This window comes from Saimiri boliviensis, chromosome 2 (assembly GCF_048565385.1).
Source record: "Saimiri boliviensis isolate mSaiBol1 chromosome 2, mSaiBol1.pri, whole genome shotgun sequence".
In the NCBI taxonomy this organism is placed as follows: domain Eukaryota; kingdom Metazoa; phylum Chordata; class Mammalia; order Primates; family Cebidae; genus Saimiri; species Saimiri boliviensis.
In genome coordinates this window covers 141,226,356-141,252,920 of record NC_133450.1, presented here as the reverse complement: position 1 = coordinate 141,252,920, position 26,565 = coordinate 141,226,356, and the positions used below count along the sequence as shown (strand labels likewise).

General features: G+C 60.4%; 2 protein-coding genes across 10 annotated transcripts in view; one reads left to right on the top strand and one right to left on the bottom strand.

The window, feature by feature from the left end:
* Positions 1 to 20,950, top strand: part of ADAMTSL2 (ADAMTS like 2) — a 38,618-nt gene extending 17,668 nt beyond the window's left edge. For 8 of the 9 annotated variants that reach the window (XM_074394544.1, XM_010352209.3, XM_074394547.1 and 5 more), the window contains 10 exons: positions 1,779 to 2,127; positions 2,966 to 3,338; positions 8,263 to 8,360; positions 12,671 to 12,797; positions 13,986 to 14,199; positions 14,315 to 14,470; positions 15,138 to 15,308; positions 16,058 to 16,234; positions 19,293 to 19,437; positions 20,197 to 20,950. In XM_074394544.1, the coding sequence (XP_074250645.1) occupies positions 1,779 to 2,127; positions 2,966 to 3,338; positions 8,263 to 8,360; positions 12,671 to 12,797; positions 13,986 to 14,199; positions 14,315 to 14,470; positions 15,138 to 15,308; positions 16,058 to 16,234; positions 19,293 to 19,437; positions 20,197 to 20,315 (1,929 nt within the window). In that variant the 3' untranslated portion in view covers positions 20,316 to 20,950. The other variant, XM_074394545.1, reaches the window with a different exon arrangement.
* A 1,737-nt stretch (positions 20,951 to 22,687) lies between these two features.
* FAM163B (family with sequence similarity 163 member B) overlaps positions 22,688 to 26,565 on the bottom strand; it is a 33,943-nt gene continuing 30,065 nt past the window's right edge. The window contains exons 2-3 of the mRNA XM_003941382.4: positions 25,987 to 26,102; positions 22,688 to 25,298 (exon numbers count right to left, since the gene is read on the bottom strand). Coding sequence (XP_003941431.1) covers positions 24,891 to 25,298; positions 25,987 to 26,079 — 501 coding nt within the window. The 5' untranslated portion in view covers positions 26,080 to 26,102 and the 3' untranslated portion in view covers positions 22,688 to 24,890. The remainder of the gene's footprint in view (positions 25,299 to 25,986; positions 26,103 to 26,565) is intronic.

Here is a 26,565-nt window from a genome sequence, read left to right as displayed (position 1 = left end):
GGTTGCGGTGAGCCGAGATCGCGCCATTGCACTCCAGCCTGGGTAACAAGAGCAAAACTCCGTCTCAAAAAAAAAAAAAAAAAAAAAAAAAAAAGAACATATTTTCCAGATCAGTGGCCACTTGTGATCCACCTGAGGCCAAGCTGATCTGCTCTAGGAGAGACAATTCAGTCACGTCCCAGCAGCGGAGGCCGCCGTGTGGTGGAGGGTGCAGCGCTCATCCAGACAGGTGGCAGGCCCTCCGGGATCTGTCTGGTTATTGTAGGGGCTAAACCATTGAGTTAAATGTGGATGTGGTGGGGTGGCTCGGCTTGCATCCTTCAGGCCAGCCCCTGCCTTCTCCATGCTTCCAAGTGCCACCTAGTAGCGTGGTAGCACTTCTCCCAAAGTTCTCACCAGTGTGCTAAATTCTTTGTCGTGAGAGGATGGGCCTGCAGTTCCTGAAGGCTGGTCCTGCCGTCCATTGGTGTCTAGTCCCTTCTCCCAGAACTCCCCTGACTGGGTGAGAATGTGACTTGGCCCAAGCTACTGGTCTGGTGGCCAGGAGAGTAGGCCAGGCCAGGTCCTGTGGGAGGCCTGCGTGGCTGTGAAGGCAGAGGTCTCGGTGTCGTCTGCAGGCTGGGGTAGTGCTGGCTTTAACAGGGAGGAATGGGACAGGCCCATGTTTCAGGCCCCGAAGGCTTGGAACGTCTGAGATTTGAGTTTTCCCCTTAAGGTTCCCCTCTTCTGGCTGGACTCTGTCCTGGGCATAGCAGGCCCAGCAGAGGTGGGAGGAGCGCGCTCCCTGCTCCTCGCAGGAGCTTCTCCCTATCCCGCCTTCCGATTGCAGGACACAGGGGTGTCTTTCTCTGCTGCTGCACGGACGCTCTGCCTCGGCCTTCCCGTGCTGTTCTTTCATTCTTGGGGTCCTTTACTTCCATAATCCTTTATAACTTTTTAACTCCTGCCCCTGCCCCAGCCAGCTCTCAAACACTTGAGCTGTTGCACCAACGGTGCCTTTCCTTCCCCTGGCACCCCCTCCCGATTCCCTGGTGGTGAACCTTTTCACAATGGCATCGCCGTCTTCTGGGGGTCTCTGCGCTCCAGGCACACCCAGGTGGGCCCTCGTCGCCTCTGCCAGCAGGTGATCTTGCTCCAACATCCCATTCTAGAGTCGGCTTCCTAGGCCTGCCTGCTCCTGACACCAGCTGGTTTTGGTTGAAATCTCTGGAAACAGCGACTCCTAGAGAGAGGGGCAGTGAGGGTCTGCGGAGGGAGAAGCCGGGCTGCCCCGAGGTCTTGACAGCGGCCTCAGCGCATCCCACAGGGAGCTCTGGCGCGGGGATGAGCCTTCAGCGCTGTCTTGAACTGAGGCAGAGCCTGGGTCTTTGTATTCCCATGTCGACCGGCGTGTGTGGAGGGGCTCTGGGTTGGAGGGTGGTGGGAGAGGGTTGCTGTGATTACTTAGGATTCCGGCACGTGGTGAGAAGATAATGCAGGCCGGGCTTTAGTTGGCTTCGTTACTTACCTTCTCCGCATACAGCATGCCCCTTGCTGCCTGTACCCAGGGTGGGCCATTCCCCACACCACACTCCCCCAGCCCCCGCCCTGTTCCCAAGCTTTGACTTGGATGCTTCTGGGGTGGGACACTGCACTGGGCTGGACGAGGCAGTGTGGTTCCCTGGGGGGCTCAGCTGAGTCACGGAAGGGATGCTCTTTATAGCTCTGGCGGAAGGGGATTGTGGGGAAGGGGTGGGACACAGTAAGGAGGGGCTGGGGTCCCACGTCTCTGTCCCTAGGTGTGGAACCAGAACGGCAAAAGCCCCTCCATCACCTTCGAGTACACGCTGCTTCAGCCTCCGCACGAGCGCCGCTCGCAGCCTATCTACTACGGCTTCTCTGAGCCCACCTCCGAGAGTGCTGAGAGCCAGGGCCTGGACGGGGCCAGGCTCATGGGCTTCGTCCCGCACAACGGCTCCCTGTATGGCCCGGCCTCCTCAGAGCAGCTGGGCCTGGACAACCGGCTGTTTGGCCACCCCGGCCTGGAGATGGAGCTGGGCCCAAGCCAGGGCCAAGAGACCAACGAGGTGTGCCAGCAGGCCGGCGGCAGGGCCTGCGAGGGGCCCCCCAGGGGCGAGGGCTTCCGAGGTAACCAGGAGGAGGGAGGCATGGGAGGGGGCCCGGGAGGCTGCCCGGGGAAGGGGTCTTGGGGAAGGGATCTCAGGCCCTTTGCAAACCTGCAGAGGGGCTTCCTAACAGCTGCCAGCTGCCTGCAGATGTCCTCTGGGTAGGCGCAGGGTTAAGGACTTGGGATAGGACCTTCAGTCCATGCATTCTTTGAGGTAGATGTGGTTATCCCCATTTGACAGATGGGGAGACTGAGGCTTAGAGAGAGGGAGTGGCTTGGCCAGGTCCGCTGTGGAGGAGCTGGGCGTCAAACCTGGGATGGTCTGACCTTTCGCCCACCCCGTTGCTCACTCAGCCAGCACCTGGTCTCACCTTGGCTTGGACAACACAGGGAGCAAAAGCTTTGGGGGCCCCAGGCGGCCCTGGGTTGTGGCTGTGTCACTGCAGCCTCTGCCTCTGTCCTCACAGGCCTCCTCCTCTGTGACCGTGTCTCTGTGTGTCCTCTTCCGATAGGGACATTTCTGAGTCCACGATAATGTCATCTCAAGGGTCTTAACTAATTATATCTACAGTGACCCCATTTCCAGATAAGGTCACGCTCCGAGGTTCCAGGGGGTGCATGAGTTTTGGGGGGATGCTGTTCAGTCCAGGAGGAAGACGGTTGAACTCCCGTTGGCAAGAGATGGTCAAAGCGGGCCTCATGCCTCTATCTCAGCGGAATTGTGTCCTCTAGTTGGGCAGAAGCTCTCCTTCTGGGAGCTTCTTGGTTCATCCTGGTGTCTCCTCGTCCAGGTCTCCTCCCCAGGCCTTGCCCCCAGGGCTGGGGCGCTCACGGTTGGGCCACCTGTCTCCTCTCTAGACCGCAACACCACGGGGACGACTCTCACCGGGGACAAGGATGAGCAAGAGGTCGACACCCACTTCGTCTCCCAGGAGTTCTTCTCAGCGAACGCCATCTCTGACCAGCTGCTGGGCGGAAGTGCTGACTCAAAGGACTTCACCCTCAACGAGACCATGAACAGCATCTTTGCTCAGGGTGCCTCGAGGAGCTCCCTGGCCGAGAGCTTCTTCGTGGATTATGAGGAGAATGAGGGGGCCGGCGCTTACCTGCTCAACGGGTCCTACATGGAGCTGAGCAGTGACAGGATTGCTAACAGCTCCTCCGAGGCCCCGTTCCCCAACGTCAGCAGCAGCCTGCCCACCTTGGCCGGGAACAGGACTCACAAGGCCAGGTAGGAGGCACTTCCCTGAGCCCCGTCCAGGGCCTTTGGGGGCAGGATGGGGCCAAGGCCAGGCAGAAGGTGAGGCCCTACTGCAGGGGGTCTGGCCAGAAGGGCTGGGGACCTGGAGGTAGAGGAGAGAGGGCCCCATCTTCCTGGGGTCCTCCACTCGCTGCCCTGTGGATCTGAGCACAAAGTCAGAGGCCTGGGGCTGGAGTGAGCTTTCCCCAAAGGTTATGTCGGTGGATTAGGGTCAGGGCTGAGCCCTGTGTGTGCAGCTGATGTGGGGAAGGGAGGCAGGAAGCTAACAGCTCTGAGCATGCCTTGTGAGCCAGGGACAGAGCTCGGCACTTTTTGTGCGTGGAAACATGTCATCGCCACATCCACCCGTAATGGTGGGGTGGCCACTGTGGGCTTGGAGAGGGTGAGTGGTGTGGTGTACTTGAGGTTGAGGTCACAGAGCCCGAGGACCTGGGGACCCTGAGTTCTAAGTCTGGATAGTCATGGCACACACACCTTTAGGAGGAGGCGGGGCTCTAGACAGCTCCCCAAGCGCAGAGCGGCTCAGCCCCAGGCTTCAGCAAGGGCTGGAGAGGATCTAGTGGGTACCTCCATGAGGGGAAAGACCCTGAAATCAGGGATGAAGAGCAAGGCTGGCCTTGCAGCTGGCGAGGGTCATGAGAGAGTCCACCTGGGACCAAGCCTCCAGAGCCAAGGCCACAGCTGGGGCTACATGGGTAGCTATGTCTGTGGACGCCTGGACAGTCATAGCCAGGAACACCTGGACACTCACAGCTGGGGACGCCTGGATGGTTACAGCTGGGGACGCCTGGATGGTCACAGCTGGGGACTCCTGGACGGTCACAGCCGGGGATGCCTGAGCAGTTGTAGCTAGACCTAGAGGAGCCTGAGGTTGGGAGCTTCCGTAGGTCAGGGACCAGCTGTGAGCAGAGTGACTCCAGGCCTGTCGTGTCCCTCCTGGAGCACAGTCCCTGGTGCCAACACCCCCAGATAGAGCGTGACCACCCCCGCAGGTCTCCACACTTTCAGCAACTCACAGGCGCCTGGGGGCTATTTTAAACAGGTGGTCAGTGGAGGGTGGAGGCAGGCACGAGCCCACCGGACTTTGTTTGGCTTTATTTTCTGGGGTGCAACCCAAGCCCCTTGACTTTAGACCCAAGCAGGAACTGAACCAGCCTGGGCCAGAAGAGCTGAGCACGTCTCCTCGGGGCGTAGGGACTGGGTTTGATGGGAGATTCAGGGGTCACTCTCAAGGTGACATGGCTTGGGGCCACCCTCCCACCCATCCAGCTCCTGGGACCACAGCAACAAAGCCAGCCTCCCTGGTGAGCTAGGAGTGCCCAGGGGGTGCCTGCCCATTTTCTCAAACTGTTTGCTGAGGCCCCTGAGATGCTGGGGGCTGCAGGGTGCAGGGAGGCTGTCCTGGGCCCTTCCAGCAGGCTCTGGGCGGAAACCCTGCTTTGCAGATGTGAACAGAGTGTGGCCTCGGAGCCTCCTCCGGCTGCCCCTCTTCCCACAGGGCTGGCACAGTGCTGTCTGCTCACCCTGACCCTGGCATGCTCAAAGCCTTGGGTGGGTGGGCCTCTGGCTGGTTCTTGGGACTTGTGCGGGGAGGGCCGTGCTTTGCTTTGGGTGCAGTGTCTGAGTCTCAGAGGGGGTCCTGGGCAAAGCGCCTGCCCATGGGAACGGGGCTTCTCAAGGCTGGCTGCCTTGTTTCTGCGTCTTCAGCGTGGCCCTCCTCACCTCCCAGGGCGGTCCAGGGTGTTACCTGGTGTCCGGTGTGTGAGGCACGCAGTAAGGCCTCCTGTAAGTAAGTAGAAGCTTTCGGTAGAAAATTGAGCCTCCAAGTGGCAGCAGTGGGGGGCACCTTTCAGGACCCCTCGCCTGGGTGGGGGAAGCCAGCTCTCTGACGGTCAGAGCCCTCTGAATAAGTTTACCCGAGTGGCACTGAGGCCCCGCTGTGCAATCTGGCTTACAGCATGGGCGCTCTGTGAGTTGAGCATCTCTGCCTTCCTCTGGGCCTCAGTTTCCCCATCTCTCATTGAGGGGCTTGTCAGGGGGTGCCCGCAGAGCCCACTAGCTCAGATAGTCAGTGATCCTCAGGCCAGGGTCGTGGCACAAGCTTTCGGATCATCAGGCCGCTTTGTGAAGTATCTCTCCTGCCCAACCTTGGTTGACTCTTACCCTCCCCTCCCAGTCCGCCACGCTGGGATGTATTGAATTTCAGTGCCTGTCGGGGCCTCAGGGATCGATCAGCTAGGTTGTCAGCACTCAGAAAGGCCCCGGCTGGTGAGATGCCGCTGCTCCCCGGGGCCTGCTATCAAAGGATGCTGCCGCCCGGGACCAGAGATGGTCTGGAGACATAAAGGCAGGGGGAGGCGGCGGCGAAGCCACCAGGCCAAAATAGCCACGTCGCGGCTGAGTTGTCCAAACACAGGAAGTCGTGTCTGCTCAGAGAAGGCAAAATCAAAGGGGCAGCCCAGAAAGGAAAGGCTATTTTCATCTTTCCAGAAAAGCTTCAAACAATCAAGGGAGGGGCCCCTGTCACCAGACTCCAACTTTGGGAACAGGCGTCTGAGACACGGAGACTGGAGTCCCTCTCCGTAGCCTTGTGGGGGAGAGGAGAACAGAGCACTTTCTGGCCCATTTATAAACAAACGTGGTGACTTCAGAGCTTCTCCTGCCCGGGGAGCCCGGGAGCCTGTGTCTGGCCAGGCAGCTGGGCCGAGGACCCCGAGGAGTGACAGGCGGTCTGGAGCACCCTGGCGGCGACTCCACAGCTGTCACCAGCCCCAGTCTAGCAGCCCTGACTTTCACAGCTGAGAGGGGCAGTGTCTTCCTTCCAGATGGCGGCGAGTGAAGGGTTGGTAGTTCAGCGATTTCCTGGGTGTTCCACTTCCTTGGTGCTACTTCCAAGAACGGAACCCGCTAGGCGTTGCATTGTTGTGCAAATATATGCAGGGTTATGTTCAAGAGTTGCATCTGCTCTGCCCTACACGTGCTGCTGCGAAGTGTGTGGGCAGCCCCTCCAGAAATACCTTTGGTGCTTAAAATCCAAAGGGTTATTTTGAACCGGGCCCGCTCTCTCTTGAGTCAGGCATGAGTCACGCTGCCTGCTGGCTCAGAGCGTGTAATGAGATAAAGATGGCGGAGCGTCTCCCGGGGTGGGGGTGGAGGGGCATGGACTGGATCTTTCTGTCTCTTTTTGTTCTTGGGGAGAATTTAAAGCTGTTAAAAGTTGCTGGGGACCTGGTCAGCACAGGTCAGCGTTTTTCTGAATCAAGCGTTAGGGGTCGGTCTTCCGGGTCCTCCCTTCCCTAAAAGGACTTACTCATCCTCATCTGGGTGCTCTGAGTGTCTCCCATTGGGGCAGCTTTCCAGATTTCCAGGGAACTTTTGTTCTGAGATGACAGGGTCTTGGGAAACCCCCTCCCCACCCCCATTTTAACGTTTCCTCTAATTTTTAAAGAGGGAGGAGAAAGCTCTTTCCAGAACCTTCCCCTTGAAACCCGTGATGGGCTGGAACAGACTCCTGGCTTGAAGCTCCCAGGTGAGGGAGGCTTTGGCCCCCCCTGGCTTTGGTCCCCATCCCTCTCCCGCCACTCCTCCTCTCCCTCCCTCAGCTTAGGGAGCCACACTGGTGAATTCACCACTGAAGCTCCTGTGGGTCGATTACTTCTGGGGTCTCAGATGTGTGGTCAAGGCAACGTTCATCCTAAAAGTTCTGCTTGGCCTTGGCCTCCTCCCATCCCAGCCCAAGCAAAACAGAAGAGCGATCCTCACCCACTTGCCTAACAAACTGTAAACTCCCCGTTCCATCCAAACCCATGTTCTATCATGGAAAGCCTTTCCGAATATAACGCTCTAAGCCTGGCCACCCCCAGGGGACTGAAGGTCCGGAAGAAGACCTGTGACCTGGCCCCCATTTCAGCCCAGTGACGTGTGGCGGCTCAGGATCATCTCCGGTCAGCCCCTCTGGGCCCAGAGGAAAGTGAAGCGGGACAATATGCCACCTGCTGCACTGTCCAGTTTAAAAAGGGAAGTCGAGGCCCAAAGGACCTGCTGTCCACAGGGCCGGCTCGCCATCGCCCCTCCTCTGGCCGGGGGAAGCAGGACTCCATGGCGGTGCCCGGGAGCAGATGCCAAGCTATGGAGCTGCCGCCTCTGCTTCCCTCCTCCCCCGCCAAGTCCAGAATGAGCCCGCATGTTGCATGTGGAGGTTGGGCCCAGGCACACCTACTGGTTCAAAGAAGCAAACAATCCTAACAATAGTTGGCTTCGGCTGCATAAGCTCCAGCCAAGAATCATAGCTGGTGGCTGGCTGGGACCCAGCAGGCCTCCCCCGACCCCAGCGGGTCTGTGCAGCCGTCGCCAACCCAAATTGCTCTGTAGGCTGTGGCCACACCCCTGCCAGCAGCTGAGCTTTTTAATTTTGATAATTGGAGGCTGGATGCCTAGTGTCCCCCATTCCATCAGAGTCCCAGCTGGAGGTGGGGGTAGGAGAGAATTCTGGAAGATTCTGAGCACATAAGACACCTTCTGAGGTCCCCTCCTGGGTGGGAAGAAAGAACCCACTAGCTGATGTGAGAAGGTGATAACGAGAAGCCTGCGTGTGTGCGGGGAGCAGCTACAGTGCTGGGGGCCCCAAATTCTCAGGCCGCCCGCCGGAAGGCGCTTGGGCAGCTCCCATGCGGTTACTGACACGGAAAAAATCCCAGTGTCTGTTCAGTCCTTCTCTCCGTGGGTGCGTCACCCATTCCACCTCAGACAGTGGGGACTCTGACTGTCGCGGGTGGACAGGTGTGTGCTTCGGGTGAACATGCCCTCCAGTGAAAACTCACTGGCCTGAAACACCGGTGCCCGCCAGCGAGGCCTGGAGTTTCTCGTCACCCTGTCTGCTTGATCTTGCTTTCAGGACCAGGCCCAAGACACGCAAGCAAGGCGTGAGTCCCGCGGACATGTACCGGTGGAAGCTCTCGTCCCACGAGCCCTGCAGTGCCACCTGCACCACAGGTACCGGTCCTGGGTGCCACGGGTGCCATGGGTGCCAAGGGGCAGTGACTGCCCTGAGTCCATTTCCACGGATGTAGGCCGGGGCTGGGGGGCCCACCCACTAGCTTGCAGCCCCAAATTACCCTCGGGGTGCTTGTCTGGTGACCTCCTGACTTAGGAGCCGTGTGGTGTGAAAGGAGTTTGGGTTCCTGGTGAAGCCATCCTCATTCTCACAGTGGGCTACATCATGGTCAGGCCCAGGCCCCCGGGGGTCATCCAGGCCACCACCAATGGTCCCTTGCTGTTGCCAGCGATACCGTGTTTTGTTAGGGCAAACATCCTTTGGGTTAAAAGTAAGAAATCTCAGGTAGCGGTGATTTTACTTTTCTTCCCAGCAAACATAGGAGGAGAGTCATAGGCTCCTATGACCTATGACAAAGGGAAGTGGCCAAATTCTAGGACCTCACCAGCAGGGGAGGAGTTAGGAGGGGAAAAAAGACCCTCTCGGTGGTGCCTGGACAGACAGATGCGTGTGGTTAGTAAGTGTTGAGCTGGGATTTGAACCCACAGCTGTCTGCTTGCACAGCCACGTCGCCCTGAGATGCTGGCCACAGCTGCTGGGAGCTGGGGCTGCCTCTGCCCGATCTGGTTCCTTCCCCTGGGGGATGCTGCAAGGTCGGATGTCAAACCAGGACCAGGCTGCAGGGGCATTGCTGGGAGAAAATGTGGAAGGGAGAGCTCCTGTGCCTGCTCTGAGGCCGCATTTTATCTATTCTTGGGCTTCGTGTTTGCATGTAGATGACACCCAGTGGCCCCTCAAGAGGTTTGATGCTCCTGGCCCCACCCCGGTGTCCCCCGTTTGCCAGGGCTTTCTATGCCTTTGCAGTCTCTGGCCAGTGAGGATGCCAGGCAGCTGGGCAGTCTGAGCTTGGCCGCGCCCTGTGCAGCCCTGTGGGCATCTCAGGAGGTGGGCCCAAGAGAGGGAGGGCAGAGCGGCCCTGCAGGCGCTGCTGACACTGGCCTCAGCTCTCTGGGGCTGAAGAAAAGGCTCTGTCTCCTGTTGTAAGGGCCCCCAAGCAGGGCATAGCCATGGGGCTCGCTGTGTTTGCCCCTGCGCCTGGCATTCTGGAGGGAAAAGCAAGCGCCATGGGCACCTGGCTTGGCCAGGCTCGCACCGCCTGGTTGACTACACCATGGGCAAATCACCGAATCCCCCCCACCCTCCACCTCAGTTTTCCACAGGTGAACTGAGACGTGGACTTATCTCACAGGTGGGTTGTGGGGATCAACGTAAAACAAGAAATAGCCTCTCGGGCCGGGCTCAGTGGCTCATGCCTATAATCCTAGCACTTTGGGAGGCTGAGGCAGGTGGATCACAAGGTTGGGAGTTCAAGACCAACCTGGCCAAGATGGTGAAACCCTGCCTCTACTAAAAATACAAAAATTAGCTGAGCATGGTGGCAGGCACCTATAATTCCAGCTACTCGTGAGGCTGAGGCAGAGAACCTGCTTGAACCCGGGAGGTGGAGGCTGCAGTGAGCCGAGATCACACCACTGTACTCCATCCTGGGTGACAGAGCGAGACTCTGTCTAAAAAAAAAAAATAGAAATAGCTTCTCATGGTTAGAACTTGATGGGTGCTGCTGTGGTGGAGGTGGCTGCCACCACCTGATGCAGGCTATGGCTTCCAGCACACCCAGGAGCAGCTGGCCTTGAAGGTGAGCTGTGTGACCTGCCTTCCGGGCAGGCCCTGGGGGGAGCTGAGCATGGTGGTGGGGTGTCCGCAGGGGGGTCTGCTTTGCCAAGTTCATGGCGGACCTGCCCTGAGTTCCTCCACACACCCTGGCCTGGGGACTCCAAGCATGTGGGCGTTGTCACAAAGTGTCTGCAAGCATCTGTGATTCCTCCCAGACACATCGCTGGCTGGGGAGGGGATGCTGCACAAGACGTCTCTGCAGGCTGAGGCAGCCTCAGTGGCGAGGGGCCTGATGGGCAGCCCTGTGTGGAGGATGTCCCCAGGGAGAACACAGAGAACGGCGGGGAGGGGGCTGGTCTGGGTCCGTGCAGGGTGGCCCACGGTGCCGCAGGGCAGAGGACAACAGGAAATCAAAAAGGCAGGTTTTGGCTCGGGAAGAAGGAAGCTCTGCTTTAGAGGAGGCTGTTCAGGAATGGAAATGAGACACCCTGTGTAAGTGTGTGTGACAGAGACAGAGAAAGGGAGGCCAGGAGGAAGAGGGAGCTCCCTGTCACCATGGGAGGTGCTGAATGGCACTGGGCAGAAATCACAGAATCAGGGTCTGCATAGGCTGTGTCTGTGCAGATGTCCCATGCGGAGTCTCTGCTCCCCATCCTGTGCCTCGCAAGAACCCAGGCGAGGGACACTTCCATCGGTGGGGCGGATCAGCCTGCCCCAAGCTCCGGCCACGGTGGGAAAGCCCGTTTTTAGATTTTTCTTTGAAGACACTCTTTGGCAGCCACAGCAACAGAGGGGAGTGATTTCGGCCTTGGGTCGGGTCACAGGCAGAGGTTTCTGCTGCCCTTTGGGGCTCCAAGCGCTGGGGTGAGGACAGTGATCCCGCAGCCTCCCAGCTTCATCCTCCCCTTTCTTCTGTTTCCAGGAGTGGCTCTGTGGCTCAGGGGGTTTGAAAAGCACCGTTTTCGAGATGGGTGTCATGAAGAGGGTACCCCCCAAAAATGTCCTGGCATTTGATTCTCACAGGCTCTCTGGAAGGTTCCCATTTCGGGAAGGAGCAAGCTGAGGCTGGAGTCCGGTTATGGTCACGTCACCCCAGGGAGGCACTGGGCTGGGACTTGGATTCCGGTCTCTCTTGACCAAGGCCTGCTCTCCATGATGGGGAGCAAATGAAAAACCAGGCACTTGGCGACGGCTTGCCAGTCCCCAGCCCCACACCTCCCTGGGCCCCAGAGCGGGTGTCTCTGAGGCCTGGAACGTTCCAAGCAGACCTGGCCGGGAAGCCAGTCTCCCCCTCAGAGAAGGCTAAAGGCTGCATGGCCCAGCTTTGGCGGGAGAGGAACCGTGATCGCAGCCTGGCTCGTCCTTTACGGAAAAAAGAAAAAATCCCCCTGTCAGCTGCTTCCCAGGCTGTGTCGTTCCATCCAGGGCTGGGGCCTGGAGAGGCAGGAGCTGCTGGCCGCAGACACGCACCACTGGGTGGCTGGGCTTTCTGGGTCTGGGGAAACCGATTTCCTTATGGGGGAACTGGCAGCCACAGCCAAGACCGTTCCATGATGCCCGTCATCCCAGAAGGCTGGGTCTGTCTCCCGAGGCCACACACACACACACGCACACATGCACAGCAGAAGCAGCAAACCCTAACCCCACCCCAAGCCTGTTCCCACTGCTTCCCAGAATCACCCTCCTTCTGGGCAGGGAGCTGGGCCTGTGTGGCAGCTCAGTGCCAGGGAAGGGTGCAGGGGGGAAGGATAGAAGCAGAAAGTGGGGGTGTGGTCAGGGAAGTGGCACTGCTAGGTGAGGGCTGCCCGTCACCCACTGTAGAGTATGGGGCACCAACAAGGACAGGCACACAGTGATGACTAAAGAGAGTTCAGCCCAGGCACGGTCGCTCACACCTGTCATCCCAGCACTTTGGGAGGCCAAGGAGGGTGGATGACTTGAGGCCAGGAGTTCCAGACCAGCCTGGCCAACGCGGTGAAACCCAGTCTCTACAAAATGCAAAAATTAGCTGGACATGATGGGAGGTGTCTCTAATCTCAGCTACTTGGGAAGCTGAGGCAGGAGAACTGCTTGAACCTGGGAGGGTGAGGTTGCAGTGAGCCAAGATGATTGCACCATTGCATTCCAGCCTGGGCCACAGAATGAGGCTCTGTTTCTTAAGTTAAGGATGATGCTTGCTGAGTACTGGGGCATGCCACAGAGGGGAGGGAGGGCCCGGACATCCACCATGACCTCTGAGGAGGCTGGCGGGGCAGGAGCGGTCAGGTTTCACTCCTGTCTGCCCATCGCTCGGTGGTTGCTGAACGCCTGGTGATGGGGGCCACCTGGCTGTGTTTGCCTCTGCACCTCCATGGGGGCCAGTTAAGCCAACTCAAAGCCCGGACTCTGTGACACGGGAACTGGGAGCCCAGCCTGGGTTGGGTGGGGCGAGGTAGGGGTGCAAAGGGAAGAGCTCAGACCTGCACAGCTCAGACCCACAATGCTGCCCTCATGCCTCGGTTCCACAAGCCGTGACTGATCCCCAAGCCAGAAAGCTGGGCTGAGAGGTCAGGTGACTTGCTCCAATCCCGTGACCTGTCTGTTGGCCTCCAAGGCGCCGGCATGGCTCACAGGCCCTCCCCTGTCCTAAACCCAGGGGTCATGTCCACGTACGCCATGTGTGTCCGCTATGATGGCGTCGAGGTGGACGACAGCTTCTGTGATGCCCTCACCCGTCCCGAGCCCGTCCACGAGTTCTGCGCTGGGAGGGAGTGCCAGCCCAGGTACCTGCCATTGGTGGCCCTGGGTGGGATGTTGGCAGGGGGCATGCCAGGCTCTGCCCACAGGAGCAGTCAGACTTACCCCCCCTGCCCCTTAGAGGTGCTTTGTGAGCAGGGCCGTGGGGGCCCTTCGAGGAGGGGCATAGAGACCTCAGAGACCTGAGTCTTCCCAGGAGTTGCAGTTTAATCCGTCACTGTGCCTTGTACACAGCAGGGGCTCAATAAATGCTTGCCATAGATTTAGAAACCATTCTCAACATTACTCTATATTATAGCGCTAGCTTTGCCCCACCAGGCCTACTTGGCACATGCAGAATTTTTAGAAGCCCGAAGGGATTATTGCTGCGATTCCATGCCTGCTGGCTGTCCCTTGGATATGGGTGGAGGCCTGTTTTCTCGGCCTCTGCGCCTTGCCTCCTGCCTTGTGGATGCAGTCAGACTGAGCGCTGAGTGCACACTACCCCTAGAGACAAGTGGGGTCCCCAGACGAGCCTAAGAGTGCCGGCCTCCCCGACAAGGTTCACATGCTCCTCAGAGGCCGAGCCCTCCTGCTCCCTGAGCAAAGACATGTTGCCTCTGCTTTTCTGGCCTGCTCCATCCCAGGCCTCCCACTTCCTGCATGTTTGCTCCCATCTGGGATGGGCAGAACGCTTAGGGTCCCCAGAATGCTGCTAAGGCCGGCCCCGGGTGGTCCAGCAGGACCTGTCCTTCCCTCAGAGCCCTTTGCACCTCTTATTCCAAGTCTGTCTGCCTGGAAGGCTTCAGGGTCTCATCGTAACCCACCCAGCTGAGGCTGAGGAGAACGAGAGGTCTTTCCCCAGCATGCTGGCCAGGCCCCCTTCCTGGATGCACATCCAGAAATGTGCCTTCTGCTCACTGTCACCCTTGCCAGAGTCCCGTGGGGTACAGCCACCTGTGTGACACAGCAGGGCACGAAGGGGCAGGAAGGCTGAGCTCATGCTCAGGGCACCCGCCGACCGCCCTGCCAGGGTGCTCCCTGAAGACCACCAGGGCCGTCATGGCCCAGCCTGCACCCTTGGGCCTTGCCAGCCTCCTGTCCAGCTTAGCTTGTTGTGGTTTTGGACCACGTCGGGGAGGGAGGGAGGAGCTGCATTGTCTCTGGGGGTGTGGGTTGCATGGGGTCCTGGCCGTCACTTGGGGGTCGCTGAAGGCCATCTGCTCCCGGGGCAGGTGGGAGACGAGCAGCTGGAGTGAGTGTTCGCGCACGTGTGGAGAGGGCTACCAGTTCCGCGTCGTGCGCTGCTGGAAGATGCTCTCACCCGGCTTCGACAGCTCCGTGTACAGTGACCTGTGCGAGGCAGCCGAGGCCGTGCGGCCCGAGGAGCGCAAGACCTGCCGGAACCCCGCCTGCGGGCCCCAGTGGGAGATGTCAGAGTGGTCGGAGGTGAGCATCTGTGGGAGCAAGCCCGGGGGCCAGAAGGGCCGGAGAGCTGGGCACGGGGGCTGGAGGTGGCTGCACCTGCCTCACGCCTCCCGACCCTCGCCCCCTGCCGCTGCAGTGCACTGCCAAGTGTGGGGAGCGCAGTGTGGTGACCAGGGACATCCGCTGCTCGGAGGATGAGAAGCTGTGTGACCCCAACACCAGGCCTGTCGGGGAGAAGAACTGCACGGGCCCCCCCTGCGATCGGCAGTGGACCGTCTCCGACTGGGGACCGGTGAGGGCTGGGCTGCCGGGAGGCCTGCACCGAGGGGTGGCTGGGGTGTGCGGCTGGTGAGAGGGAACCCAGAGACTTGCCTTGATGTGCTTCCGTTTCCATTTTTTCCAAGGCAAGGGTGTGAGGTGAAGAATGCCCAACCAGCCTTCTCCCCCGTCATTATGTGAATCAAAACCTCTCCCCAAACAAGTGGCCAGCATCACCGTCCCTCTGTAACCTGTTCGTCTCTCGGCGTCTCTCTCTGTCTTTGTCTCCCTGACTGTGTCTGTGTCTCTGTTCCTCTGCATGTCTGTCTCTGTCTCCCTGTCTCTGTTTGTCTCTGAGTTTCTCTGTCTCCCTATCTCCGTCTCTGTGTCTGTCTCTATCTCTTTTCCTGTCTCTGTCTCTCTCATTGAGAGAGCTGCTCAGATGCTAGCTGGGGTCCCCTCTGGGTGGTGGGTGCACAGATGATCTTTTTAAGTGTGCTTTTTTTCTCTGTGTGCTATTCATCAAGCATGCATTATTTCTGTAATTAGAACAGAAAATGTTATTTAAAAAGTGGTTACCATGGCAACCACTTCGACACTGCCTGGGAGCCACTCCTCTCCTTTGGGACCGACATCCAGGGCCCCTCCTGGTGTGGCTGCCTCTCACCCGGTGTCCCCTGCCTGCCCTCCCCCCCCTGCAGTGCAGTGGAAGCTGCGGGCAAGGCCGAACCATCAGGCACGTGTATTGCAAGACCAGTGACGGACGGGTGGTGCCCGAGTCCCAGTGCCAGATGGAGACCAAGCCTCTGGCCATCCACCCCTGTGGGGACAAAAACTGTCCCGCCCACTGGCTGGCCCAGGACTGGGAGCGCGTGAGTACCCCAGAGTCCACTGGAGGGCCTCCCTGTGCCTGGAGAGCATTTGGCCAGAGAGGAGAGCCAGGTGGCTGGGACAACAGATGGGTGAGAAAGAGGAATTCACTGCACACGATGAAGGCACGATTTCCTAAAAATCATTCTAGAATACAAAAGGCTTAAAAGGTAGGAAACACCTGATCGGTTCCCAAATCCCAATTTTGCATGTACTCAGTGATTCGTGCAGAATTGACCTGGGCCCCAGCCTGGGCCCCCAAGTCCCTGGAATGTGGAGGGCTGGGGACAGGGATTGTTCGGGCTGCCTGCTCCTGGCACAGCGGCCTGTGCCACCTTTGATCGTGACCACTGTGTCTTCCCGCCCACCCGGCATCGTCACCCACTTGCCATTTCAGACGCCCTGCGCTCTGCAAATTGCTTTCAACCAGCAGCCTCAGGCAGATCACTAAACCAGATAATCTCCAGCCAAATTGTTTTCTGCTGAATTGATTTTGGCCAAATTGTCGTTGGCCAAATTGCCATTAGCCAATTTGTTTCAAAACAGATGGTTTTGTGCTAAATTGCTTTTGATCAAATCCATTTGGGGCCAAATGGTTATCGAACAAAGAGTTCTCAGCCGGTCTGTTACGCACTGGAGCATTTTCACCCAATTGCTATCGACCAGACCCTTATCAGCAGAGTTGCTGTGGGCCCTGTGTCGGGTCCTGCCGGGCCCTGGTGCTGACCTGCTCCCTCTGCCCTGGCCTCAGTGCAACACCACCTGCGGGCGCGGAGTCAAGAAGCGGCTGGTGCTCTGCATGGAGCTGGCCAACGGGAAGCCGCAGACACGCAGCAGCCCCGAGTGCGGGCTCGCCAAGAAGCCTCCGGAGGAGAGCACGTGCTTCGAAAGGCCCTGCTTCAAGTGGTACACCAGCCCGTGGTCCGAGGTGAGCTCCCGCCGCCCCTCTGAGGCTGCCTGAGGCCAGGCCTGAGTTTTGATCCCGCCCCTCCTGCCTCCAGCTTCCTTAAGTGCTTCCCCCCACCACCCCCCAACAGCCTCTGTCAGAGCTTTCTGTTCCAGGAAAGCTTCTCAACTCCGCCACATCAGCTGGTGTGATAGCCACCGCCTCCAGGAAGCCTTCTCTGCTCTTGTCCCTGGGATCCCTACAGCACTTGTCCTGGGCCTTTTTGGGCCCAGGAACTCCGGCCTCTGAGTTGCGTGTTTCTCAACCCATTGCCTGACACCATGGGATAGACAGATCCCAGGTGGGCACAGCGGGCACACTGGGCTGAGTCAGACACGGGCCTAGCCCTCCAGGAGCCACCGCCAAGGCAGGAGCTTGGGATTTAGGGAGACGGTAACAGACACACACCCCAGGTCAGGACGCGGGCACGGCCAGAAGGAAAGGCAGCAAATCTGCTGCGTGGGTCCCACCCCTCTGAGATTCCTAGACTCTTGAGCCTCCAGAGTGCCCAGCTCTGGGATGTCAGGCAGGACAGGGCTGAGGTCTCCACTCTCCGTGGAGGGGAGCAGAGCCCTCCCATCCCAGGGCCTTGAGGCACGTGTGGCAGCTCTGGCCCAGCTCTTGGCCTGAAGAGTCTCCTCTGCCCCAATAGCACCATGAGGCCCTTTTCCCCATTCCTCAGAGGAAGAAACTGACATTCAGAGAGCTCCCTGGCCCACTCGGGTCCCACAGTTACTGGGGGCTGTAGCAGACACTGCTGCCCAGGCCTGTCTGGCCCCAGAGTGAACCCCAGGTGGGGTATGGCATCTGCAAGGGAAGAGAGGCCTGCCCAGAGCAGGGAGCCCCGAGGTGGGTGGGCAGCCCTGGTTTCACAGAGCAGGTGACAGGCTGGGCATCCCCTTGCCCCAGCTGTCTCGAAGAGAAAAGGGATTGCTTTCACCTCTCCTGCTGTGCTCCCCTTCCGCTCCTCTTCCCATGGGACCTCCAGGTGACTCCAGGGCCTTGCCCTGAGCCAGTGGGCGCCCCTCTACCTTCTGGGCCCCTGGAGGCCATCCTGTCTAGACACTTGAGTAACTCACATAGGCCTCTGCACCCCTTTCACAGCAGTACCAGCCCTGGCCGCAGCGCCCTTCCGCCTAGCGATGCCATGAGCTTCTGAGAGGGGCACCTGAGGCATCCACAGGGTGTCTGGGAATGACTGGGCAAGGACTGCCATAGCCAGGCTGTGTACCTGGAGTCTCCAGCTACCATTGGCCTCAGTTTCCTCATGGGCCAACTTTGAATACCCAGGCGACAAAATAGGGGTGTCAGATGGGACTCAGAGCCTGGAATGTTCTTGTGTCTCAGGCCCTGGCACCCGAGGGCTCCACGTCTTGGTTGCTGTGACGGGTGGGTGCCAGATCCTAAACCTTATGAGTTCAAGGCAGAGAGTCCAAGAGTCTGTCAGCATGGAGCTGGGGACCCCAGCGCGGCCCTGCTGAGTGGGGCCCTGGCCCTGGGCTTTCTGTGTACTCTGTGTGGCGTGTGGCCTCCATCGTGCCCCTGCCCAGGGCCTCTGCCTGCCCTACAGCACACACGCTTGTTCAGGAGGAAGAACACACACTCACTGATTCCCTGTTGCCCACCGAAGGACCCCCCAGGCGAGGAGGGGAAAGGCTGAGGGCAGGCCTGGGGCTTCCCAGGGGAGGCGGAGCTGAGCCAGCGCCAGAAGCCTGGGCAGGCTTTAGTCAGGAGTCAACTGGAGAGACCACGGTGTGCCGGGGCAGGATGGCTCCTTTTGGAAAGGCCGAGCCTGGTGGGAGGGGAGAGTGGGAGGGGGCAGGGAGGCTGAGTGAGGTTCCAGGGCCCTAGGGAGCCAGCTGAGGCCTGTAGTTTGGGAAGAGGGCTGGCTTCAGATGGGGGCCACTGTGGGGCCAGGAAACAGGGACCCTCTAGGTACAGTTACCTTGCTCGGTGATGAGCATGGCATGGGGGAGCCATGAAGGGAAGACCCCAGAAGAACATCCTGGGGTGCTGGGGAGGGGAACCCTCAGCCCCGATGAGGAGGCGGCATGGCCGGACGAGGCGTGGCTGGCACAGACAGCCGTTGGGCACGTGGACATCTCCTTCCTGGTGGTTGCCCCAGTGCTGCTGCATAGTGGCAGCTCAGTCAGTGTGTGTTCCCCCAGCTGCCCAGTCCCGTCCGCTCCCCAGGGGCAGAGGAGCTGGCACCAGGGCTAGCTGGGAACGTGCTGCTCTCCAGAGGCACGTCCAGAGGCTCCTCGGGACCCTGCCAAAGGCTGACTGTCCTCACGCCGTCGGTGCCAGGCCAGCCTCTCCTTGCCCGCAGAGCAGGCCAGCCCCCACGCACTGGCTCAGAGCAGGCAGGCGGTCCGCCGTCTTTCTGCCAAGTCTTAATTGGTCCTCCCCGCTCCTTTGCAAACAAAAGTGGAGAGTGGGCCCCAGGGCTGGGGCCTCCCACCCCGCCCACCTCAGAGAACCCGATGGCTGGGGTCCCAGACGTGCCTGGGTGATGTGGGGTCACCCATGTCGGGGGGAGGGCGAGGGAGCCACCGCCTGTGGGATCTTGGCAGGAGGACAGCAGGGTGACTGCGGCCAGCAGATGTCTCTGGTGTTCTGGGGAGCTCAGCGGGGTTTTCCAAGGGGAACATCTGGACAGGGAGCCACTGGAGGGGTTGGTGGCTTCGCGAGATGCATTCTATTGGCTTATGACAAACGGTGTGCACCACAGACCCAGGAGAGCTGGGCCCAGAGGACCCTCTGGGAGATGAGAGAGGAGGGACCACCCCTCACTGTGCACCTGGGGAGACTGAGGCAGCCCTGGGTGGGAGAGAATCGGAGCCCCCTGACCACCTGCCAGTGTCCTTTGGTCTCCACCTCAGCTCAGCCTGGAGCTGCAGGTCTAGTTTCCAACGTGCTTCCCAGGTCCCGTGTTAGCTGGGCCCACAGCCGCCGGGAAGGGCGGGGTGCAGGTTCCCCACCTCCTGCCCAAGCTGTGGCCCCACGGAGGGTTCCCCACACCCACTGTCTCCCATACCAGTGCACCAAGACCTGCGGGGTGGGCGTGAGGATGCGAGATGTCAAGTGCTACCAGGGGACTGACATCGTCCGCGGCTGCGATCCGCTGGTGAAGCCCGTTGGCAGACAGGCCTGTGATCTGCAGCCCTGCCCCACGGAGCCCCCAGGTGAGGGGCGGGAGGCACAGGTGGGCCTGGGGCTTCCCAGGGAGGCGAGGGTGGAGCCAGGGCCTGAGGATGCGCAGCCATCGCTCACCTGGATGGTGAGCCTGGGAACCAGCTTGAGAGACCAAGGTGTGCTAGGAGCGGGGGCCTCCTCCCGGCGTGGCTGAGCCCCGCTGAGAGGGGAGAGTGGGAAGGGGGACAGGGGAGGCCTGACTGGGGCTCCACAGCTCCAGGGAGCCATGCTGAGACCCATACTTTGGGGAAAGTGTCAGCTTCAGATGGCAGGGCCACTGTGGGGCCAAGAGCTGAATCCAGGATGTTTCAGCTGGAATGGACAGGGGCTGGGACATGGGGCAGGGAGGGGAGGACACCTGAAGGCGGGACAGGGGACAGGCTCCAAGAGGAGCCAGGTGCAGGCTGTGTGATGAGTTCTACATTGAATGGTGGACGGGGCAGCCCCTGGGGACCCCTTGGGGATGCTTAGGCCTCGGGTGTGACCTCTGTAGCTCCTCTAGACCCCAGCCTCAGGCCTCACCCCTCTTGGGACAGAGATCAAATCACCTGGCATGATCGGGGAAGGCGACCACTTGGGGACAGATAGAGGCTAGGAAAGAGGTGGCAGAGGGCTAGAGATGGGGGTCTGTGTGGGGTGGGAGGCCCACTGCCCCTACCCCTGGAAAAAGACATGTGAGGGTCCTTGGGGTTTTCACCCCTCGGCCACTTCCTGAAACTGCCCTGCTTCGCCCTGTGTTCCTTCTCTAGATGACAGCTGTCAGGACCAGCCAGGCACCAACTGTGCCCTGGCCATCAAGGTGAACCTCTGTGGGCACTGGTACTACAGCAAGGCGTGCTGCCGCTCCTGCAGGCCCTCCCACTCCTAGGCGCGGCAGCTGCAGCCCCTTCCAGACAAAGACCAAGCTGCTGCAGCTTCTGGGGCCCTCTACAGACACCCCTCCTGCAGGGCACGCCAGCCTGAGGGACGTGGCACTGAGCCTCGGCTGTTGAGAGGGGACTTCCCATGGCCCATGGACTTTTGTGCTCCTGGGGCAGAAAAGTGGGCAGTGTCCTCCAGCACCCACTGGCCTCCCTCAAGACAGAGCCACCCCTGTCATGGGAGCCCATCCGTGTTCCTGCGTGGATCCTGTGTTTGTGGCTCCCGCTCCTCCAGCCGAGGGGCCCAGGGCCCACAGCCAAGTGGTGGAGGTGTCTTACGTCTGGCCTGAAGCCCATGTCCTCTCTGGGTGACAGGGCCTTCTGAAGGAGACTGGCAGGCAAGCCCAATGTGGGGGGCCTCCCTCCCTTGGAGGCTGTGGGGTGAGGAGGGGCACAGGCAGCAAGGAGGCCCAGGTGTACCCCCTCTTACGGAGCCCCTCCCGTGGAGCTCTCCTCCCGCTGCACTTCCTACCCCGGGCAGAGGCGCTTGCCCACGGGGCATTTGGGATGGACCTCGGGCCCCGCCCCTGCAGTCGGGTCAGTACTCGTCTACGTGAATAAAGTGGTCCTATTTATGGCGGCATCGTGGGGTCTCAGTTGCTTCTGGCTGGAGGAGTAGGCAGCCTCGGGGCTTGGAGGGCCCGGGCATGGCCATGTGGGGTCTCTCCAGCTCACTGAGGCCTTAGGTGTGGGGCGAGGAGGGTGCAGGTGGAGGCCACAGCGCCTGCTCCAAGGAGAAAGACGGTCAGGTGGAGACAGAGGCAACGAGGGGCCCAGGAGCGTGCGGGGAGGGCGTTTGGGGACACCGGGACAGGCGCTGGATTAGCAGTGGAGTTGACATCTCAAGCCCGTCAGCAACTGGTACAGGAGCTGTGGAGCAGGGGCCGGGGACCTTGGCTAAGGTGTGGGGCACCCACTGGCAAGCGCGTTGGGAAGAAGAGAGGAGGCCAGGCAGGTGTTGGGGGCACGGGGCTGGGCCCATTTTGAGCCTCAGGAAACAGCACTGTCACTGCCGTTCCTGGACCTCAGGGGGGTCTTCCTGACCTGGACACGTGGGTGCAGGGACACCGGGGGCCTCTGGGGAGGGGCTGCTCAGCTGAACCAGCAGCAGGAGCGGCTTTTCCCAGACGAGAAGGTGGGAAAGAGCACCCAGGAGAGGAAAAGCGACACAGCCGGAGGATGCCACGTGGGAGGAGGGACCCCAGGAGGTGTCTCGGTGCACGCAGGCACCCGGGAGGTAAGCGTGTGCCAATTGCTTCCTTGATGTGAGGCCAGCTTGTCCTCAGACTGGGAGCTAGAGCAGGGCCCTTCGCAGCTTTAGGACAGCTTCTGAACGACTTGAGTTTCTGGGGAAACTGAGGCAGTACCCCCCCCCCCACCAGTGTGTTCTTGCCCCTGAGTGTGACTGCACGCATGTGTGTGAGGGGCTGCAGTCGGGATGGACCTTTCAATCCCTGAAGCCAGGAGTTAGAGGCCCCTGGGATGGACTTGCTCAAAGTCACCAGCTTGGGCTGGTCAAAACCGAGTCGCTGAGACGGGGAGTCTGAGGCCTCTCTGCCCACCTCACCCTGTGCCCACCCTCACCTTGCTGCTCTTCTCTCCTCTCTCCCCCAACGCATTCTGCCTGTCTTACTTTTTTCCTCCCCGGCACCTCCTTTCTGCCAACACTTACTGTGTACTTACTGTATGCCAGGTTCTGTGGCCGGCACAGGTGCCGCCTGGGTTTACCTTCCAAAGGTCCCCATGACACAGGTATCATGATCACCGCATTGTGTGGAGGATAAAACTAAGGCCCAGAGATGCTCAGTCGCTTTTCCCAGGAGACCTAGCCTGTCCCCCCACAACCCTCCGCCCCGGGGCTCAGAGTCCACCCTGGTCCTTCCAGCCCCAGTCTCCAGCCGTGCTTCCGCCGAGGACACGTTTATGTTCAACGAGCCTTATTCCTGCCACAAGCCTGGGTCTCCCCAAGCCTGGGTCTCCCTTGAGGACAGGGATTTGAGGAGGGCTCAGCCAAGCCCCACTTGGGGCCTGGGGCCACGTGGGTGTGCCATGGGAATCCCGGCACGGGAATCTTGCCACAGCATGGTTCTCAATGCTGGAAGGTGGAGAGCCACCCGGGAAACTCCCCCGTGGCCCACTGCCTTGTCCCCAAGCCCGAGAGCAGCTCTCGGTCCCGCGGGCAGAGTCCTGGCCCCGCTGGCTGCATCCCGGGGAGAAGCTGACTCTGCCTCCTGCTAGGTAGAAGGAAGTCCCTCCCAGAAGGCTCGAGAGCGTGGGTGTGGGCGGCCTGGATGCCTGGGTGGACTGAAGACGCGGCACGGGAGTGTGGGAGATGTTTTATTGGCTTTCACTTTCCTCAGGGAGCCGGCAGCTCCCCAGCAGGTCCCCACGGGGGAGCCCAGTAGGCTGGGAGGGATGGGTGCTTACTTCTGTTCAAAGAGATCTACATATTTACAGAGGGGACGGAGACCAGAAAGGAAGTGGGAAGTGGAATCAGAACAGCCCCAGCACGGGCCAGCTCCGGGCCCTCACCCCCACCCACCCAGCCCACCCCCCACGCCAACGCATCAGAAACAGACTTCACAGATGCACAGAGGAAGCCCGAGGTGTGGGCGGGCCGGGGGCCGGGGCTTCGAGGGACGTCAAGGGGGAATGCCACTGGACCGTCCCAGCTAGGTAGGGAGAAAGGAGGAGAAGGACAGAACAGTAATGACTGTGTCTCCACCAGCACTTCCGACGCCTCTGGAAATGGGGGGACTTTGTTTTTGAGTAAGAGCAAGAAGTGTTCTGCTCAGGCCACCCCCACCGCCCCCCTGCCCCCAGCTCAGGGAAGGCCACTGGCCTGCAAAGCTTTGTCTTTAATTTTTATTTTTTTGAGACAGAGTCTCACTCTGTCACCCAGGCTGGAGTGCAGTGGCATGATCTCAGCTCATTGCAGCCTCCGCCTCCCGGGTTCAAGCGATTCCCCTACCTCAGCCTCCTGAGTAGCTGGGTTTACAGGCGCCTGCCATCACACCCAGCTAATTTTTGTAGTTTTTAGTAGAGACAGGGTTTCACCATCTTGACCAGGCCGCTCTTGAACTCCTGACCTCGTGATCCACCTGCCTTGGCCTCCCAAAGTGCTGGGATTACAGGCATGAGCCACCACACCCGGCCAGCCTTGTCCTTTAGGAGAGTGCCTTCCCTGGGCAGATGGGCTGCTCTGGCCCTGGGGCTCCATGGCAGGGCCCAGAAGGAGAGGAAGAGCCCCAGAGAGGGAAGGGGGAATCCTGGGGCCAGGTTGCTGAGAGTAATCAGTGCCTCTTCCTGGGTGAGGAAGAGCTGCTTTCCTGATGGCTGGTGACCGTGGGTTTGGGGGATTTCTCTGGGGTAGCCGTTGATATCATTTCCTTAGCAGCAGGACAGCGGGTGGGAATTCCCGGGAGAACTCAGCCTGGGTGGGCGCTTGGTGGAGAGTGGGCTCAGAGGAGGCCTTCGCACAGCAGCAGGAGGCTCCGGCTGCTTGGGGTCCACCAGGAGCAGGGTGGGGCTGGGCCGGGCCTCCTGGATCCTGCTGAGAAGCAGGTGGGGGAGGTGACCTGCAGATCTGTCTCCCTTGGGGACTTCAGTTCCTGTTGAGACCCAGACCCTGAAGACCTCTGTCCTCAGGGTCCCTCTGCAACCAGCCCCTCATCACACAAGATGGGGAGACCGAGGCCCAGGGGTGGGAAGGGCCATCCAAGTCTCACAGGGACTAGGGGGTTGTCAAACCCTGAGCCTCGGCTCTGCCAGCCCGTTTCTGGCTGAGCACTGCGTCTGAGAATTTCCACGCTGCTGCTCCCAAGGCAGGTGGGCTGTGACGAGGCCTCTCTCTCTCCCACCAACACGCCTGTCTGGGCTGAGCATCCCAAGGGCCCTGCTGCCCCAACAGTCTCCTGTTCAGGGGCAGCCTGTCCATCTGCAGGGAGCGCAGCAACTCGTTTCTCAGCCTGGGCAGATGCTTGGCACTTGAAACCGGGAGTGTGTGTGAGAGAGAGGAGGGAGGAGTGCGGGGAGAGAAGGAAGCGAGGAAGAGAGAGGCCCAAGTTCAGGGCGGAGGCGCGGAATCCTTGGTCTGCAACTGCCAGGGTGGGAGTGCCTTGCTGCGGAGCCCCGAGCCTCACTGAGGTCACACCTTCTTGAGCAGGTGAGGCCGAGGCCCAGGGATGGGGTGACCCATGGAGACCCCTCGGGTTGGCCAAGTTGCTGGGGCTGAGACAGAAGCGTCAGGAGCAACCATCCATGCCCGGCCCGCTGTATGGTCACCGGGTCCTTCCAGCCCCAGATCCCAGCTGTGCCTCCCTGCAAGGACACGTTTGTGTTCAATGAGCCTTATCCCTGCCTCGAGCCCGGGGGCTCCTCAAGCCTGGGCCTCCCCTGAGGGCAGGGATTTGAAGAGGGCTCAGCCAAGCCCCACTTGGGGCCTGGGGCCAGGCGGGTGTGCCACGGGAGCCCTGCCATGGTCTCAGGACCCTCCAGGCCAGGGACGCGGGGGCGGGCCCAGGTCACACGTCAGTGCTGATGCTGCGGCTGCGGGCAAAGGCCTCCCGCATGGCAGAGAGGCGGTTGGGGTTGAGCGCCTGCAGCCCCTGGAAGCCCCCCGGGGACAGCTCCACGTCCTCCTGGCTGACGCTCTTGTAGAGCACACGCTCCCCGCCGTTCAGCACATCCTCTTCCTCCTCTGGCGGCTCCTGCAGGAAGAAGGCCGGGGGCTCACAGTGGGAGCAGCTGCGGCAGAGGGCGCGGGCCTGCGGGGACTTCTGGCTGAAGGAGGTGGAGGCAGTGGGGTAGAGCGCCGGCCCGTTGGTCAGCACCAGGTTGCGGTTGGAGTGCAGCGGGGGCAGGTGCGAGTGGACGGCGAAGTCCGGCTCCTCCTCGTCCTCCTCCGGCTCGTCCTTCTTGCAGCAGTAGTACTGTGGGTAGAGGGATGGTGACCCTGCGGCAGCCGGCTCCCACCCCGGAACCCGCATGCAGGAAGGGCTAGCCCCAACTGGGCAGGGGAGACAAGCACAGCGGGCATGGGGCGGCCCAGGCCTGACACCTCAGCTGTTTAACCGGCGCTATGGGCCTCGCTCCGGCCAGGCACAGTGCGGGTGCTTCGCGATGACCCGCTCATCTCTTCCACCCAGCAATGCACAGTTGTGACTGGTATTTCCATCTTGCAGGTGGGGATACTGAGGCATGGAAGGGTCTGCAGCCCACACCGGCAGAGCCAGGAGTCACCGGCACGGGCAGCTCTGTTGCCTTGCCCTGCGCCAATGGCTCCCCCTCATCTGGAGACACAGGGACCCTGGACTGCCCAGGAGTGCAGGTGGGAAGGGAGGCTCGCTGTGGCACTCCCTTGGGCAGCCGGTGCCCTCGGCTAAGTCCCTTCCCCTCTCTGAGCCTCATTAAAAGCCCCAGGTGAGGGGAGTCAGGCACATCTCATTAAGCCCCACAGTGGGGTCCCGGCTGCCCTCTGCTGATCATCTCCTCTGCCATGAGGCTCTTCCCTATTTCTCGGGCCTTGACCCTCGGGGCCTTCATGCAGGGCTCCCTCCCGAGGTAGGGGCACCCTCCGGGCCACCCTGCCCTGTCCCTTTCCCCGCCCTCCGAGAGTACCTGGAGCCGGCAGTAGCACAGAACAGCAATGATGCACAGTAGAATCACAGTCGCCAAGATGCCCCCAGTGATGACCACGGTCCCGGCTGTCATCCGCCCCCTTCTCCATCAACAGCCTGCAACACACGCCGCCAGCTTTACAGCATCACGTTTCCCCACCGCAAAAGTCACCCGTGCTACTCTAGAAAACTGAGAAGACAAGCCTTGGGGGAAATGAAGCACCCCAGGATATGCCCTTGAGAGGCAGGAGCTCCGCCAGGGACGGGCCACGGGAGGGGCCCCAGGCCCTGCTCTGCCTCTGCTGGCCTCTGTCCCTGTCCCAGCCTCAGTTTCCACATCCGTAGAAGGGGAACACTAATAGCATGGGGTTTTGTGACACGTTTACGAGCATGTCCCCCCATGCTCAGTGTAGCACGCTCTCAATGAATGGCGCCCTTCCAGCCTGGCTCTACCAGCTTGTGTGGTTTTAAATTTACCCGAATGCAGTCACTCGCCGAACATACGGTTTTGTAACCTGCTTCCCTGCATTTGCGTCTGACAGGCTCACCATTATTCTTCCAGATCCTCACACCTTCTTCT